Raw genomic sequence first — 13894 nt, forward strand, 5'->3', positions numbered from 1 at the left:
CCTTGGAGAGAGAGGTTGATTCTGCTCACCAGGTTCCCTGGTCCCTGAACATCTCCCAGGTTAACAGAGGCTTGAGAAAGCATCACACTTTCTGTACCAGTAAATCCTAAAAACTATTGGGAGAAAGGAAACTGATCAGTGTTACTGGAAAATCTGTGGGTACATGAAGGTTTCTGATCACCTACCAGTAGAAGATCTAGAAGTCTGACCAGATAATGGAAAAGGCATGCCTAAAAATTTGTGCTTCCTCTATAATAGGAGGTTAGTTGAATGAATCATGGCATATCCATACAATGAAATGTTATGTATGTTGTTAGAGAAGAAAGTTGACATGAATAATGTCCACAATATACTGCTGGGTGAAGAAGCAGTTTACAAAACAGTGCATAAAATACGATTACTTTTTGGTTAATAAATTATGCGTAATAACTAACATTTACTGAGCTTTAAATATAAGCATATATATGAGCAAGGCACTGAGCAAAGTGCTTTACATTATTTTTTCCTCACAACAACTATGGTGTAGGTAGCAAGCATTATACTTGTATTTTTACAGATAAACTAGTTAGGAAAAGGGTAAGTAATTATTCATAGTTCACTTGAGTGTCAGAGCTGAGAAATAGACCTAAATATGTTGGACTCAGGAGCCTAAACTCTTCACAGTGACACTATATCTATGTCTATATTTGTACAGAAAAAAAGTCAAGACAGAGAAATACCAGGATGTTAACATTGACTAGTTATTTCTATGTGATGAGATTATGAGTGACTTCTGTTCCCTTTATGCTTTCCCGAGTAGTCTGAAATATTTGTGATTTACATGGATTATTTCTATAATCAGGAAAAATGATAAATTAATTCTCATTTTGAAAAAGAGAACAGCCAGTTTCCAAACTGCTGGGGAGTGAGGGGAGTAACTTAACTGTTATAAGGGTTCTAGAAATTCCCACATGACCCAAGCATTGTCTAGAATGAATAAATAACATGTTTCCACAGATTTTTTTCAAATGACCTATTGCATCATTGTGTATACTCTTAGTGCTTGAGTTTATTCTATATTTCTCTATCAATGAATATAAAAAATACAACTATTATCATGTTGAAGTCCATAAATTTTAAATACTAAAACAAGGGACAGGATCTGCTGCAACAAGGAAGAATATATGTATAGGTCAGTTCTGTAGCCTGAATGTCTTCTCAACAACTTACCACCTTTTTCTCAGAAGCCATGGGAGGAACTAGAGGGGAAAAATGAAAATGTACAAATTATTAAAAGTTAATCCAGGAGAAGTCCCAGAAGAAGGTAATTTAGAAGGCTGAGAGAATGTGGAGAGGGAGTTGATGTTGGCTCAGAAAATTCTATTATGGAAAGACAGAATGCTAAAACTCCCTTATATTGCCAGAGGCTAATTCTCACCATCAACCACAAGGATGTCAACATCTATGTAGGTTGAGATGCTGCAATACCCGAGTGCTAGCATTTGCCCAATCAGCAAGAAGACCTGGAGTGGTGCCCTCCACATCTTTTGCCAAACCAATTCAAAGGTCAGCAACTGCCTTTCCTTTCTCTCATTCTTCTTCTCCTCTTTTGTAATGTGTCTCTTGTCTTCTTTTTCTGCACACCTTCTTGGCCCCCTCTTAAATCTCCAAGGTTACACTATTCTATAGGACTCCAGTGATTTCATTACCCATAAGAAACCATCATTATCAAGATCTCAAACTAAGATATTCACTCACTGATCATTATTCATTCAATACTAAGGGCCTTAGGGGCTGAGGCACTGACAACTTAGATGTAGCCCCTACCCCTTTAGAAGCATACAATCCTTAGGTATGAAAAGCAAAAGGTGGCGCAGCGGTTTAGCGCCTGCCTTTGGCCCAGGGCGCGATCCTGGAGACCAAGGATCAAATCCCACGTCGGGTTCCTGGTGCATGGAGCCTGCTTCTCCCTCTGCCTGTGTCTCTGCCTCTCTCTCTCTCTCTGTGTGACTATCATAAATTTAAAAAAAAGCAAAAAAATGAACAAAAATAAAAACAAACCTACAACTCAATTTGCTTCATTGGGCATTAAGTTACAACAGGGCAAGAACAGGTGTCAGAGAGAGGAATGAGGACTTCGCTTCCCCTCCTTCCCATTTTGCCTGTATTTGGAACTCACCTAGGAACAAGGCTCCATACCATCACTCCTGTTTAGTGGAGCTGGTACTGAGGCCTGGAAGACTAGCTTACTCTAAGGGTGAACAGTCTTCAACAGGCCAATGACATGGGAAATAAAAGGGAAGGAAGGAGGATTGTTCTGTATTAAAAGCAAATTTAGATCTTGCCAAAGGGCTCAAACCTGAGTCTGATCCATTCCTTGAATCCAGATGTCTCATTTCATGAAATACAGAGGAACCTACTGAAGCATACCATGAGCATGCAGTAAACAAAGTCCAGGCTGTGGAAAATTCTCCAGGTCAAATGTGGAGATAAATAAATAATGTCAGGAAAAGAAAGGGATGGAGGGGGAACCTATAAATGAAAACAAACTTAAGCTCTTCTAAAACGCCAAGGCCATAAAAGGAAAGATCAAGAAACTATCACAGATTGAAGGAGACTAAGGAGACATGATTACTAAATGCAATGTGAGACCTTGATGGACTCCTGGGACAGAAAATGGACATTAGTAGAAAAATTTGGTGCAATTTGAATAAACTCTGGCATTAACAGTGATGTACCAGTATTGGTTTCTTAAGCTGTGGTATCTATACCATGGTTACATAATATGTTAACATAAGAGGAAGCTGTGTGGAGAGTATAGGGGACTCTCCATACTATCTTTGCAACTCTTCCATAAATCTAAAACTTTCCAAAATAAAAAAATTTAAAAAGAGAAAATTTAAGGAACATGTCAATTCTTTTAACAGGCAAGACTAAACCACAATCATTAAGGAAGTATGCTTGGGTAATAAAACCATAGAAATGCAAAGAAAATATTACTCTAAATGTCAGTGGTTATTTTGGGAAGAAGAAGAGACAGTTGTGATTAAAATGGGGCACATGAGAGATTTCTGGAGTTTTATTTCTTGATGTAGTGGTGGCTGCAAGGTATTTATCTTATAATAATTTATTAAGCCATACATTTGTTTTAGGTGGTTTTCTGTATCTAAGTTTTATTTTACAATGAAAAATTAAAGAGAGACAGAGTTATGAAACCATAGCATTCAAATACAATCAACAAATCATGTTTGGATCCTGATTCAAATTAACCAACTGTAAAAAGGCATTTGAATATGGACTGGATATTAGTTATTATTCAAGAATTACAAAATTTGTTAAGGATGATTATAGCATCACTATGGAAGAAAACATTCATAATTTTGTATGCACAATGAAGTATGTAAGAGTGAAATGATGTACCTTATAATTGCTTTAAGATGCTCCAAGAAAAAAAATTGGGGCAATAGATGAAACAAATATGGCAAAATGTTAATAGTTATTGAAGATGAACAAAAAACATGAAGAAAAAGATAAAAATTTGTTGCATTCTCTAGCTTTGTGTATATTTGGAATTTTTTTTAAAAGATTTTATTTATTTACTCATGAGAAACAGAGAGAGAGGCAGAGACACAGGCAGAAGGGGAAGCAGGCTCCATGCAGGGAGCCGGATGTGGGACTCGATCCCAGGTCTCCAGGATCATCACCTGGGCCGAAGGCAGGTTCTAAACCACTGAGCCACCCAGGCTGCCCTGGAAATTTTTGTAATAGCAAGTTAAAAGAGGGGACATCCCAAGCCAGGTTACTTCAGGACAATAGTGTCTCTCAACAAAAATCTATACTAGGTGATCTCCACCCCAAAAACTATCTAGAGCTCCCTGACCACCAGCCACCTCACTGAGATCACAACCCCTGTAGTCTCAGAGTGGCCTATGAAAGGTATTTCCCTTCTCTTGATCTCTGAGTCACTAGGACTAGATGGTAGTCCTTACCTTTCTTCATGCTGATGTCTTAATAATCTCAGGAAAGAGTCAAAGGGCAAATGGCCAGGGCCCAGGGTTCAGACCTGATGGGGCAGTCCTTGGTACTCCAAAGCCTGCCTCCTGCAGTGGGTCATAGGTGTGGGGCAGGACAAAGAAGGAAAAGAGAGGTGAAAATCCTCCTGATCATATGCATTCACTGTCGAGTGAGCTTCCAGAGGCTGGTGCCACCACTGGTTGGAAGAGTGTTCTGGGATCTTTGTCTCCTCAGGTTTCTGAGCATCATGCCTTGTCTCAAGCAGCCTACGCACTTCCAGAGTCTGATACTTCTACAATGGCCCTTGAGCTACCTTGCCATGTGTGAGTACTGATCCAAGAGCGCACAGCAAGAAACCAGAGTCAGAGGCCAGGGCCAGATCTGGGGTGAATTTCATGCTCATGTGAAATCTCATGTCCTATCTTTGATCATCTCAGATGATACTACAGAATAAGACTTGAGTTCCATGATTGCCCTGGAGAAAGAAGAGATACCACAGGACACAATGAGAACAAACAGAGGGGTAGAACAGGGTCATGATGCTTATGAGTAGATCTGGCTAATTTTAGTCACTTCTTAATCCTCACTATCTGGAAGGGGGAAATGAGTCCTAGGGAATAGGCCTGTATATCTACCAGAATAAGGAAGCATAGAGAGTGGGACTGAAGAAGCATTAGAATTACAGACTTGGAGAAGTAGAGCCTATGTTTATACCATAGAGTTTACCATTCTGGGATGGGGTGGGGTGATAGCATGTGGGGAGAGAGTGATAATGGAAGGAATGGTGAATGGAAAACAGTAGAGGGATGCAGATGCTTAGGTGGCAGGGTGTGAGGAGATGTGGCTAGTATATGGGCAAGGAAAGATGATGAGCTTGTGGCTTAACTAGGGTTTGGGGATGGTGGACAGTGAAGGAGACAGGAGACAAGAAGGAAAAGATGGTGGATGAATGGGAGCAGGGGGGAAAAGCTGGTGGTAAGCAGGGAGCAGTAGAGGGATGGTGAGTGGGTGGGGAAGCAAGTAGATGGGGATGATAGGGAATTAGAGAAATAGGGCTGGTGTATGGTAGATGAGAAAGGGAATGTTTGAAGGACAAGTAGACATGGATTCTGGATGGGCAAGAGTTGGACTGTGCAGAAGGCCAGGAACAGGGGCTTGAGTAGTTTGGAGAGCTCTTAATGGGGACGTATATGGGCAAGTTTTGCTGGCAGCCCAATTTTGGTCTGACCTGCTCCCTCATCAGTTTGGATCTTGCAGCCATTGCTCATTTACTTGCTGTTTACATCCTTGTGGCCACTACCAGTGCTTTACTTTATCTGGTTTTTCCTGGACTGGAAGACACCAGAGCAAGGTAAGACTTATGGACCTAGAAAGAAGAAGGCCTAAGAATATTCCAGCTTAACTTGTAACCAGAGAGTCCCACTCACCATGCCACAAGTCCCTCATCCAAATTCTCAGAGACACAGGACCTGGACCAGCCAAGACTGTCTTGGGGTCATTTCCTTTTCCACCTCTCTAGCAGAGCCATGCTCCCTCCATGCTGTTAGGAAAGCCCTGAGTAAGCGGGAGGGATGGGGTTGGCACACACAGACACCACCCCCACTGATATTTCTGTCTCAGGTGGAAGGCATTCAGCCTGGGTAAGGAATTGGTGTGCCTGGACCCACCTCAAGAACTATTTTCCCATTACGGTAAGTGTCTTTTCCCCAACATCTCCCACAGTTCCCAAAATACTGGGCATTTATGCTAAGTAACTAGTGTTGTCCATAATGAAAATGAGCATACCAGAGAAGTCTCAGTGCAGGCCAGACATACTTCAGGACCCAACGGCGCTGCTGGTTACTTGATACTCTGCTAGCATACTTTAGACACCCTTGGCATGACCTAGCAGATGATACACATGGAAATGCAAATACAGTTCAGTTTAACAAACATTGATTGAAAGCCTACTCTATACCACATGTTAGAGGTACAGAGAAGTGATCAGGATGCAATCTGCCATCAAGGTGCTCACATCTAATGAGAAGGATAGACAAGTATGTATTTATGATTTGGTACAAGGTATACAAGTAGTTCAGATGAGGGGTAAGAAAAAGCTTCACAGACATGGTGATGCTTAGGCAGGGTTTTCAAGTTTAGTAGAAGTTAGTTAGGCAGAAACTGGAAGGGGGTTGAGAGGAGAGCGTATTAGGAAGACTTCTAGAAATGTACTGCTATGCTGATCCTCTGAGCATTCTTTGGAGTAGACAACAAACATTGCCCTAATTTTCAGAGCAGAGCTTGCTGACCTTTTCACATAATAGCACTCTTACAAAATGATACCATGCATAAAATGCACTGAGATAAATGACCTAAACTACTTGTAGCCATAGGCAAAAAACCCAGCAGTTCTAGCTGCCCCAGATCCTACCTGGTTTCCCAGGAGCTAAGGAAACCAATATCTTGGCTCTTTGAAACCCACTCATGGCCTATGTTGAAAAGCTCTGCTTTAGAGATTGTCCTGATTACTGAAGTGTCTTCACCCTTGCTTCTTCACATGATCTCATTTCACCACCTCTGGCACTTCTCTCCATGGCTGCAGATCCTGAAGACTAAAGACCTGTCACCGAAGCACAACTACCTCATGGGGGTTCACCCCCATGGCATCTTGACCTTTGGAGCCTTCTGCAACTTCTGCACTGAAGCCACAGGCTTCTCAAAGATCTTCCCAGGCATCACTCCCCACTTGGCCACACTGTCCTGGTTTTTCAAGATCCCCCTTGTTAGGGAGTACCTCATGGCCAAAGGTAACTCTGACCATACTTACTGGAGCTTCTGGCCCATTTTCTGCTAGGGGATGCACCTTTTAAAGCCCCATCCCCTACCTCTCAACCAACTCTCACTCACTCCCATCATAGCATAGTAGTTAAAGCATATATTCTGGAGTTAAACTGTCTGGGTTTGAATCCTGGCTCTGCCAGCTACTGTGTGGTCTTCAGCATGCTATTGGTCTCAGTTTCTTGATCAGCAAGGTGATGCTGACGATAATAGTCCAACCTCAGATGTGGTTTGATGGCTAAATGAGATAATACAAGTAAAGTATTCAATATGAATGAAATGTATTCAAATGTATTCAAATGAATGAAAGTATTCAATATGAATATCAATATATTGATATTCAATATATCAATATGCCTACCACAGACCATATGCTCAGTAAATAATAGCTTTTGCTATTTAAAGGCAATAGAGGAAAGGAAAAGAGTAAGATTATAGCTGATATTCAGAAAGTCCTTCTAGTTATACCACTGGAAACCTTCCTACTATAGTTTTGACTCAGTGCCTCCGATGAAGTGGAGATATTGCCTCAAAGTGAAACATGTTGGGTTCACCTAAAGCCTTCTTTTTTCCACACCCTTTGTCCCATCTCATTGATTCTCCTTCTGGGACTCATGGGAACAGAGGGCGTACAAACAAGCCAATGAGGAGTAGAGCAGAGGGTGTTCTCTCTTAGCTATTTTCTCCTCTCCTTATTTCGCTCCTGTCTCTGCTCCTTGATTCTCTTTAGGTGTGTGCTCTGTGAGCCAGCCAGCTATCGACTACCTGCTAAGCCACGGCACTGGTAACCTCGTGGGCATCGTAGTGGGAGGGGTGGGAGAGGCCCTGCAAAGTGTGCCCAACACTACCACCCTCATCCTCCGGAAGCGCAAAGGGTTTGTGCGCACAGCCCTCCAGCATGGGTAGGTGTTCCTCCCTGGGCTAGGGTGGGTGGCCTTCTCTGAGCAGTATCACCTACTAGGTGATGCCAAGATTAATCAGATATGAGTCTTGCTCTCATGGAACTTACTAGTGCAGAGGGGAGATGGTCCTAGAATTTTAAAAAAGTTTGTCATCCACTCCTTCTAACCAAACTGGACCAATTCTTAGGAAGCCAAGCAAGAAACCCAGATTCATTATCAGGGGGCTTGTCTAGGACTCCCTTAATATACAGATGATGCCCACATCATCTCTATTAATATTAATATCTACATCTGTTTGTTAATGGTAAATGAAAGGGACAGGCAGTACAGTATGGTGAGTATGTGCATGGAATCTGAAGTAAGGGGGCCTGATTTGAAACCCTGGCTCCATAATTTACTGTGCACTCTGAGACAGATTACTTAACTATTCTGAGTCTTGGTGTTTTCATTTTCATAATGTGGTTACAAATAATTGTACCTACTTCATACAGTCATTGTGGGGCTTAAATGAAGTCATCTACAGAAAACATCTACATGTGTCTGTCACACAGTAACTGGTAGATAATTATTAGCCACTTTAATTCAGGCATAAAGATAGCAGGAAAAGAGCAGGTGCCCAAGGCTGGAGCAGTGGGGTGCACCATAAGGTCAGGAGGTCAGCCTAGTGAACACAGAGACAATTGTCCTATTGTAGATTCAAAGGAAAGGGAAGTAAGTAGTTCATCTAAGGCCCTTGCCTGAAGGGCCTGTTCATCAGTTTGGAGCATAACATAGGAGAGAGTTCTGAGCTGAGAGGAAGGAATCCTGGGTTCTAGTCCAGGTCCTGTCACTCACTGACTGCCTGAATGACTTTTCCCCTTCAGAACCTGGGCTTCTGGATCTGTAAGATAAAGAAACTACCCCCCCCACACACACACACACTGTGCCCTGCACTGTCTCTGCTGTAAGGATTCAGTAAAGTAACACATATCAGAGTGCTGAGAGATTACTAGTAACTCACAAAGATTTGTGTAAGAGAGACCATGTTCTCTTTTCTCTCACAGGAAGACTTAAGGAGCCTGATTCTCAATGGCCTGAGAGCGACATGACTTTCCTCTAATCTCAAGGGATAGAATACCTTATGCATAGTCCCTGTGGGTGATAGTCATATCATAATATATGTATCTGTGCAATATTATCATCTTCTCTATGCTTCCTACTAGTAGAAACAGGTCAGATATTTCTCTGCATGACACTTCCTGGAAGCTTTTCTTTACATGATATAGGTTTTTGGGGTTCTCTGCCCAAAACCCTCTTCCTTCCCTACACCCCCATATCTTGCCCTTGTGATCTTGCCCAGAGATAGCATTCTCACTGGACTTGAAAATTTCAAGGCAAAAGACAATAAATACTGGAGCCCTGTTTAGTGCAAGAAGAAATGCTTTATGTCACAGGGATTTTGTATAGGTAGGAGCCTGGCCAGGGTTCTTCCTGGGTGATTCTCATTTGTAGCCTGTGTTTGAGAAATAAATTGAGGTTTTCTTTCAGGGCACATCTGGTTCCCACCTTCACTTTTGGAGAAACTGAGGTATATGAACAGGTGTTATTCCAGAAGGACAGCTGGATGTACAAGTTCCAGAGCTGCTTCCGCAGTATCTTTGGTTTCTATTTTTGTATCTTCTATGGAAGAGGCTTCTGCCAAGGCTCCAATGGGCTCCTGCCATACTCACTGCCTATCATCACTGTAGGTGAGTGCTGCTTTTAGCTAGCCCCAAGGCCACCTCAGCTCTTCTTTTTAAAGATTTTTTAAAATTTATTTATTCATGAGAGACAGACAGACAGAGAGGCAGAGACACAGGCAGAAGGAGAAGCAGACTCCACGCAGGGAACCCGACATGAGACTCAATTCCAGGTCTCCAGGATCACGCCCTGGGCTGAAGGCAGTGCTAAACCACTGAGCCACCGGGACTGCCCTACCTCAACTCTTTCTTGACCTCAACCTCAGCCCTCTCCTCCCTGCCCCCACCAAAGAAAAGGGTGGCAGAGAGGGAGAATCTGAGACCTGACTTGGCAAGTGAAAGGATCTGGCTCTGGGAAGAAGGTGGTTAAAGGAAGAGAAGATTCTAATACTTGCCCCTTCTCTTTTTCCATCTCCAGTTGGGGAGCCTCTGCCACTGCCTAAAATTGAAAACCCAAGCCGGGAAATGGTGGACAAATATCATGCACTCTATATGGATGCCCTGTGCAAACTGTTTGACCAGCATAAGACCCAGTATGGCTGCTCAGCGACCCAAAAGCTGCTTTTCATGTGACCGAATGAGCTTGCATGCCCAAGAGCATGTGCTTTGGAGAGGAGACTCATTTGCTGCTAACCAAAGGGGAGAGAAAAGGAGATAAAGGAAAGCTGTGTATGGTAGGGGAGGACATTAGGAATTCCTTCCTTGCCACAAAGCCCTTATAGTTGCTGTCCTGAGGAGCTTTACTCAGTCATTCTGCAAAAGGGGGCATCCTGAGGCCCCTCTGGCCCAACCATGGGCATGCTAGGGACAGACATGCTTCCTGCCTCCCCCCCCCCACCCACTGGCTTTCTTCCCTAAGCCCAACCCCCTGGGTCCTGAAGGACTCAAATGATAACCAAACAGTTTGAGTAGCTACCACTCAGGTTGTTCTTGTTTTATCATAACGCATTTTCAATTGGGATATTTTGCATACTAGAAGTTTAACTTGTTTAAAGTGTAAAATTCAGTAATATTTAATATATTAACAGAGTTGTGCAACCACTAATTTTCTAACATTGTTCAGCACCACAAATAAGAAAGCCAGTACACATTAGCAGTCACTCCCCATTCCTTCATCTCTCCCAGCCACTAGTAAACATTAGTCTACTTTTCGTCTCTATGGATTTGCCATTTCTGGACATTTCATATAAATGGAGTAATGGACTATGTGGTTTTTTAGGACTGGCTTCTTCCTCTTAGCATAATGTTTTCAAGGCTTATCCAGGTTGTAGCATGTATCAGTACTTCATTCTTTTTGTGGCTGAATAATATTCCATTGCACGTATACACAACAGTTTCTATCCATTCACCAGTTGATGGACTTTTGGATTGTTTCCACTTTTTGCCTACTATGCCTACACTGCTAGAAACATTCATATACAGATTTTTGTGTGGCAATCTTCTTTCTACAAATATGAAGGCTTCCTTTATGTCCACACCACTAAGCTAACAAGTGTGCCTTTCAGATAAATCAAAGGGAACTTATTCAGGATTACTTTTCAGTTGGCAGAGGCATTTCACAGAGGTCACTTTGTCCTCATGATGGTCCTCTAACACCATAATCCCAAGGCATTTGCTACCATACAAGAGTCTACCATGGGAAATCCACTTCATAACTATATTTTAAAGTCTTACTAAGTTCTGCTTAAAAGTTTTTCCTAAAGTTACATTCTGAGAATTTTAAAAGAGTAAATAAAAACACAGATGTCTCTTCCTTCATAAGGCAACCAACAAAAGACACTCTTAAAAACACAGCAAAGGGATGGCTGGGTGGCTCAGTGGTTGAGTGTCTGCCTTCAGCTCAGGGTGTGATCCTGGGGTCCTGGGATCAAGTCCTGTATTGGGCTCCTGCAGGGATCCTGCTTCTCTCTCTGCCTATATCTCTGCTTCTCTCTGTGTGTCTCTCATGAATAAATAAAAATTTTTAAAAAACACAGCAAAGGTATACACCTGAAACTAACATAATATTATGTGTCAACTATACAAAAAAAAAAAGTAGTGAAGGAACAAAAGTTAAAAGATCATTTAAAAATTCATTCAACTCAATAGCAAAAAAAACAATCTGATTTTAAAGTGGGCAGCAGACTTAAATAGACATTTTTCCAAAGACATCCAAATAGCCAACAGATACATAAAAAAAGATGCTTAACATCACTAATCATTAGGGAGGTGCAAATCAAAACCACAATGAGATATTACCTCATACCTGTTAGGATGACTACTATCAAAAAGACAAAATATAAGTGTTGGCAAGGATGTAGAGAAAAGCAAGTCCTCATGCACTAATGGTGGAAATGTAAATTGGTGCAGCCAGTATGGAAAACAGTATGGAGGTTCCTCAAAAAATTAAAAATAGAACTACCATATGATCCAGCAATCCCACACCTGGGCACTTCCATAGGAAGTGAAATTATTATCTCAAAGGGATATCTGCACCCCGTATGCTTTGCAACATTACTCACAAGAGCCAAGACATGGAAATAGCCTAAGTGTTCATTGACAAATGAATGAATAAATAAGATGTGGAATATAATGGAATATTATTCACCATTAAAAAGAAGGAAATCCTGCCATTTGCAACATGGATGGACCTTGAAAGCATCATGCCAAGTGAAATAAGTCAGACAGAGAAAGACAAAAACTGTAAGATCTCACTTATATGTGAAATCTAAAAGAAAAAAAGCCAATCTCATAAAAACAGTGTATAGAATGGTGATTGCTAGGGGCTAGGGAATAAGGGAAGTGGGGAGATGTTGGCCAACACTGATGAGTACAAGTTTCCAATTAGAAATGAATGATTTCTGGGGATCTAATGTACAGGATGATGATTTAAATTAACAATAATATACACTCGAAAATTGCTAAGAAAGTAGATCTTAAATGTTCTTATTACAAAAAATTGTAATTATGTGAAGTGATGGATATGTTAACTAACTTTATTGTAATCACTTTGCAATATATATGTATATCAAATCATCATGTTGTACACCTTAAACTTACACAATGTTATACATTGTATCTCAATAAAGGGGAAAATTAGATTACCTTTTTTACTTTTCTTATTTCATACTTCTTAAATCTTCAGTTTTGGTGGGGTCCCACCCTTTCTTTCACTTTATACTGTTTCAATCTGAAATATCTATCTCTTTTTAAAAAAATTTTTTTATTGGAGTTCAATTTGCCAACATATAGCATAACACCCAGTGCTCATCCCGTCAAGTGTCCCTCTCAGTGCCCATCACCCAGTCACCCCCACCCCCCGCCCACCTCCCCTTCCACTATCCCTTGTTCATTTCCCAGAGTTAGGTGTCTCTCATGTTTTGTCACCCTCACTGATATTTTCAATCATTTTCTCTCCTTTACCTTTATTCCCTTTCACTAATTTTTATGTTCCCCAAATGAATGAGACCATATAATGTTTGTCCTTTTCCGATTGACTTATTTCACTCAGCATAATACCTTCTAGGTCCCTCCACGTTGAAGCAAATAGTGGGTATTTGTTGTTTCTAATAGCTGAGTAATATTCCATTGTATACATAGACCACAGCTTCCTTATCCATTCATCTTTCGATGGACACCGAGGCTCCTTCCACCGTTTGACTATTGTGGACATTGCTGCTAGAAACATCGGGATGCAGGTGTCCCGGCATTTCACTGCATCTGTATCTTTGGGGTAAATCCCCAGCAGTGCAATTGCTGGGTCGTAGGGCAGATCTATTTTTAACTCTTTGAGGAACCTCCACAGTTTTCCAGAGTGGCTGTACCAGTTCACATTCCCACCAACAGTGCAAGAGGGTTCCCCTTTCTCCACATCCTCTCCAACATTTGTTGTTTCCTGTCTTGTTAATGTTCACCATTCTGACTGGTGTGAGGTGGTATCTCATTGTGGTTTGGATTTGTATTCCCCTGATGGCAAGTGATGCGGAGCATTTTCTCATGTGCTTGTTGGCCATGTCTATGTGTTCCTCTGTGAGATTTCTGTTCATGTCTTTTGCCCATTTCATGATTGTATTGTTTGTTTCTTGGGTGTTGAGTTTCATAAGTTCTTTATAGATCTTGGATACTAGCCCTTTATCTGCTTTTTCATTTGCAAATATCTCCTCCCATTCTGTAGGCTGTCTTTTAGTTTTGTTGACTGTTTCTTTTGCTGTGCAGAAGCTTCTTATCTTGATGAAGTTCCAATAATTCATTTTTGCTTTTGTTTCCTTTGCCTTCATAGATGTATCTTGCAAGAAGTTGCTGTGGCCAAGTTCAAAAGGGTGTTGCCTGTGTTCTCCTCTAGGATTTTGATGGAATCTTGTCTCACATTTAGATCTTTCATCCATTTTGAGTTTATCTTTGTGTATGGTGTAACAGAATGGTCTAGTTTCATTCTTCTGCATGTGGATGTCCTATTTTCCCAGCACCATTTATTGAAGAGACTGT

The 13894-nt window shown here is 41.4% G+C and overlaps 1 protein-coding gene across 2 annotated transcripts; it reads left to right on the top strand.

Annotated features, from left to right (window-relative positions):
- Positions 1 to 4212: 4212 nt before the first annotated feature.
- On the top strand, positions 4213 to 11309 carry AWAT1 (acyl-CoA wax alcohol acyltransferase 1). Of its 2 annotated transcripts, XM_041741530.1 has the most exons (7): positions 4213 to 4316; positions 5237 to 5344; positions 5614 to 5684; positions 6575 to 6779; positions 7541 to 7712; positions 9240 to 9439; positions 9849 to 11309. In XM_041741530.1, exons 1-7 carry the CDS (start codon positions 4241 to 4243, stop codon positions 10001 to 10003), a joined length of 987 nt encoding a protein of 328 aa, XP_041597464.1. In that variant the 5' UTR covers positions 4213 to 4240; the 3' UTR covers positions 10004 to 11309. The 2 variants fall into 2 exon arrangements, with proteins under 2 accessions (XP_041597464.1, XP_041597465.1); XM_041741531.1 differs by lacking the exon at positions 5237 to 5344 and having other exon boundaries at positions 4221 to 4316.
- Positions 11310 to 13894: the final 2585 nt, after the last annotated feature.

Source organism: Vulpes lagopus, chromosome X (genome assembly GCF_018345385.1).
Source record: "Vulpes lagopus strain Blue_001 chromosome X, ASM1834538v1, whole genome shotgun sequence".
In the NCBI taxonomy this organism is placed as follows: Eukaryota; Metazoa; Chordata; class Mammalia; order Carnivora; family Canidae; genus Vulpes; species Vulpes lagopus.

Coding starts and splice junctions, on each gene's coding strand:
- AWAT1 (XM_041741530.1), top strand. CDS start 4,241: ATGCCTTGTCTCAAGCAGCCTACGCACTTCCAGAGTCTGATACTTCTA. Junction 5,345..5,613: donor CTGGAAGACACCAGAGCAAG/GTAAGACTTATG, acceptor TTTCTGTCTCAG/GTGGAAGGCATTCAGCCTGG. Junction 5,685..6,574: donor AGAACTATTTTCCCATTACG/GTAAGTGTCTTT, acceptor CCATGGCTGCAG/ATCCTGAAGACTAAAGACCT.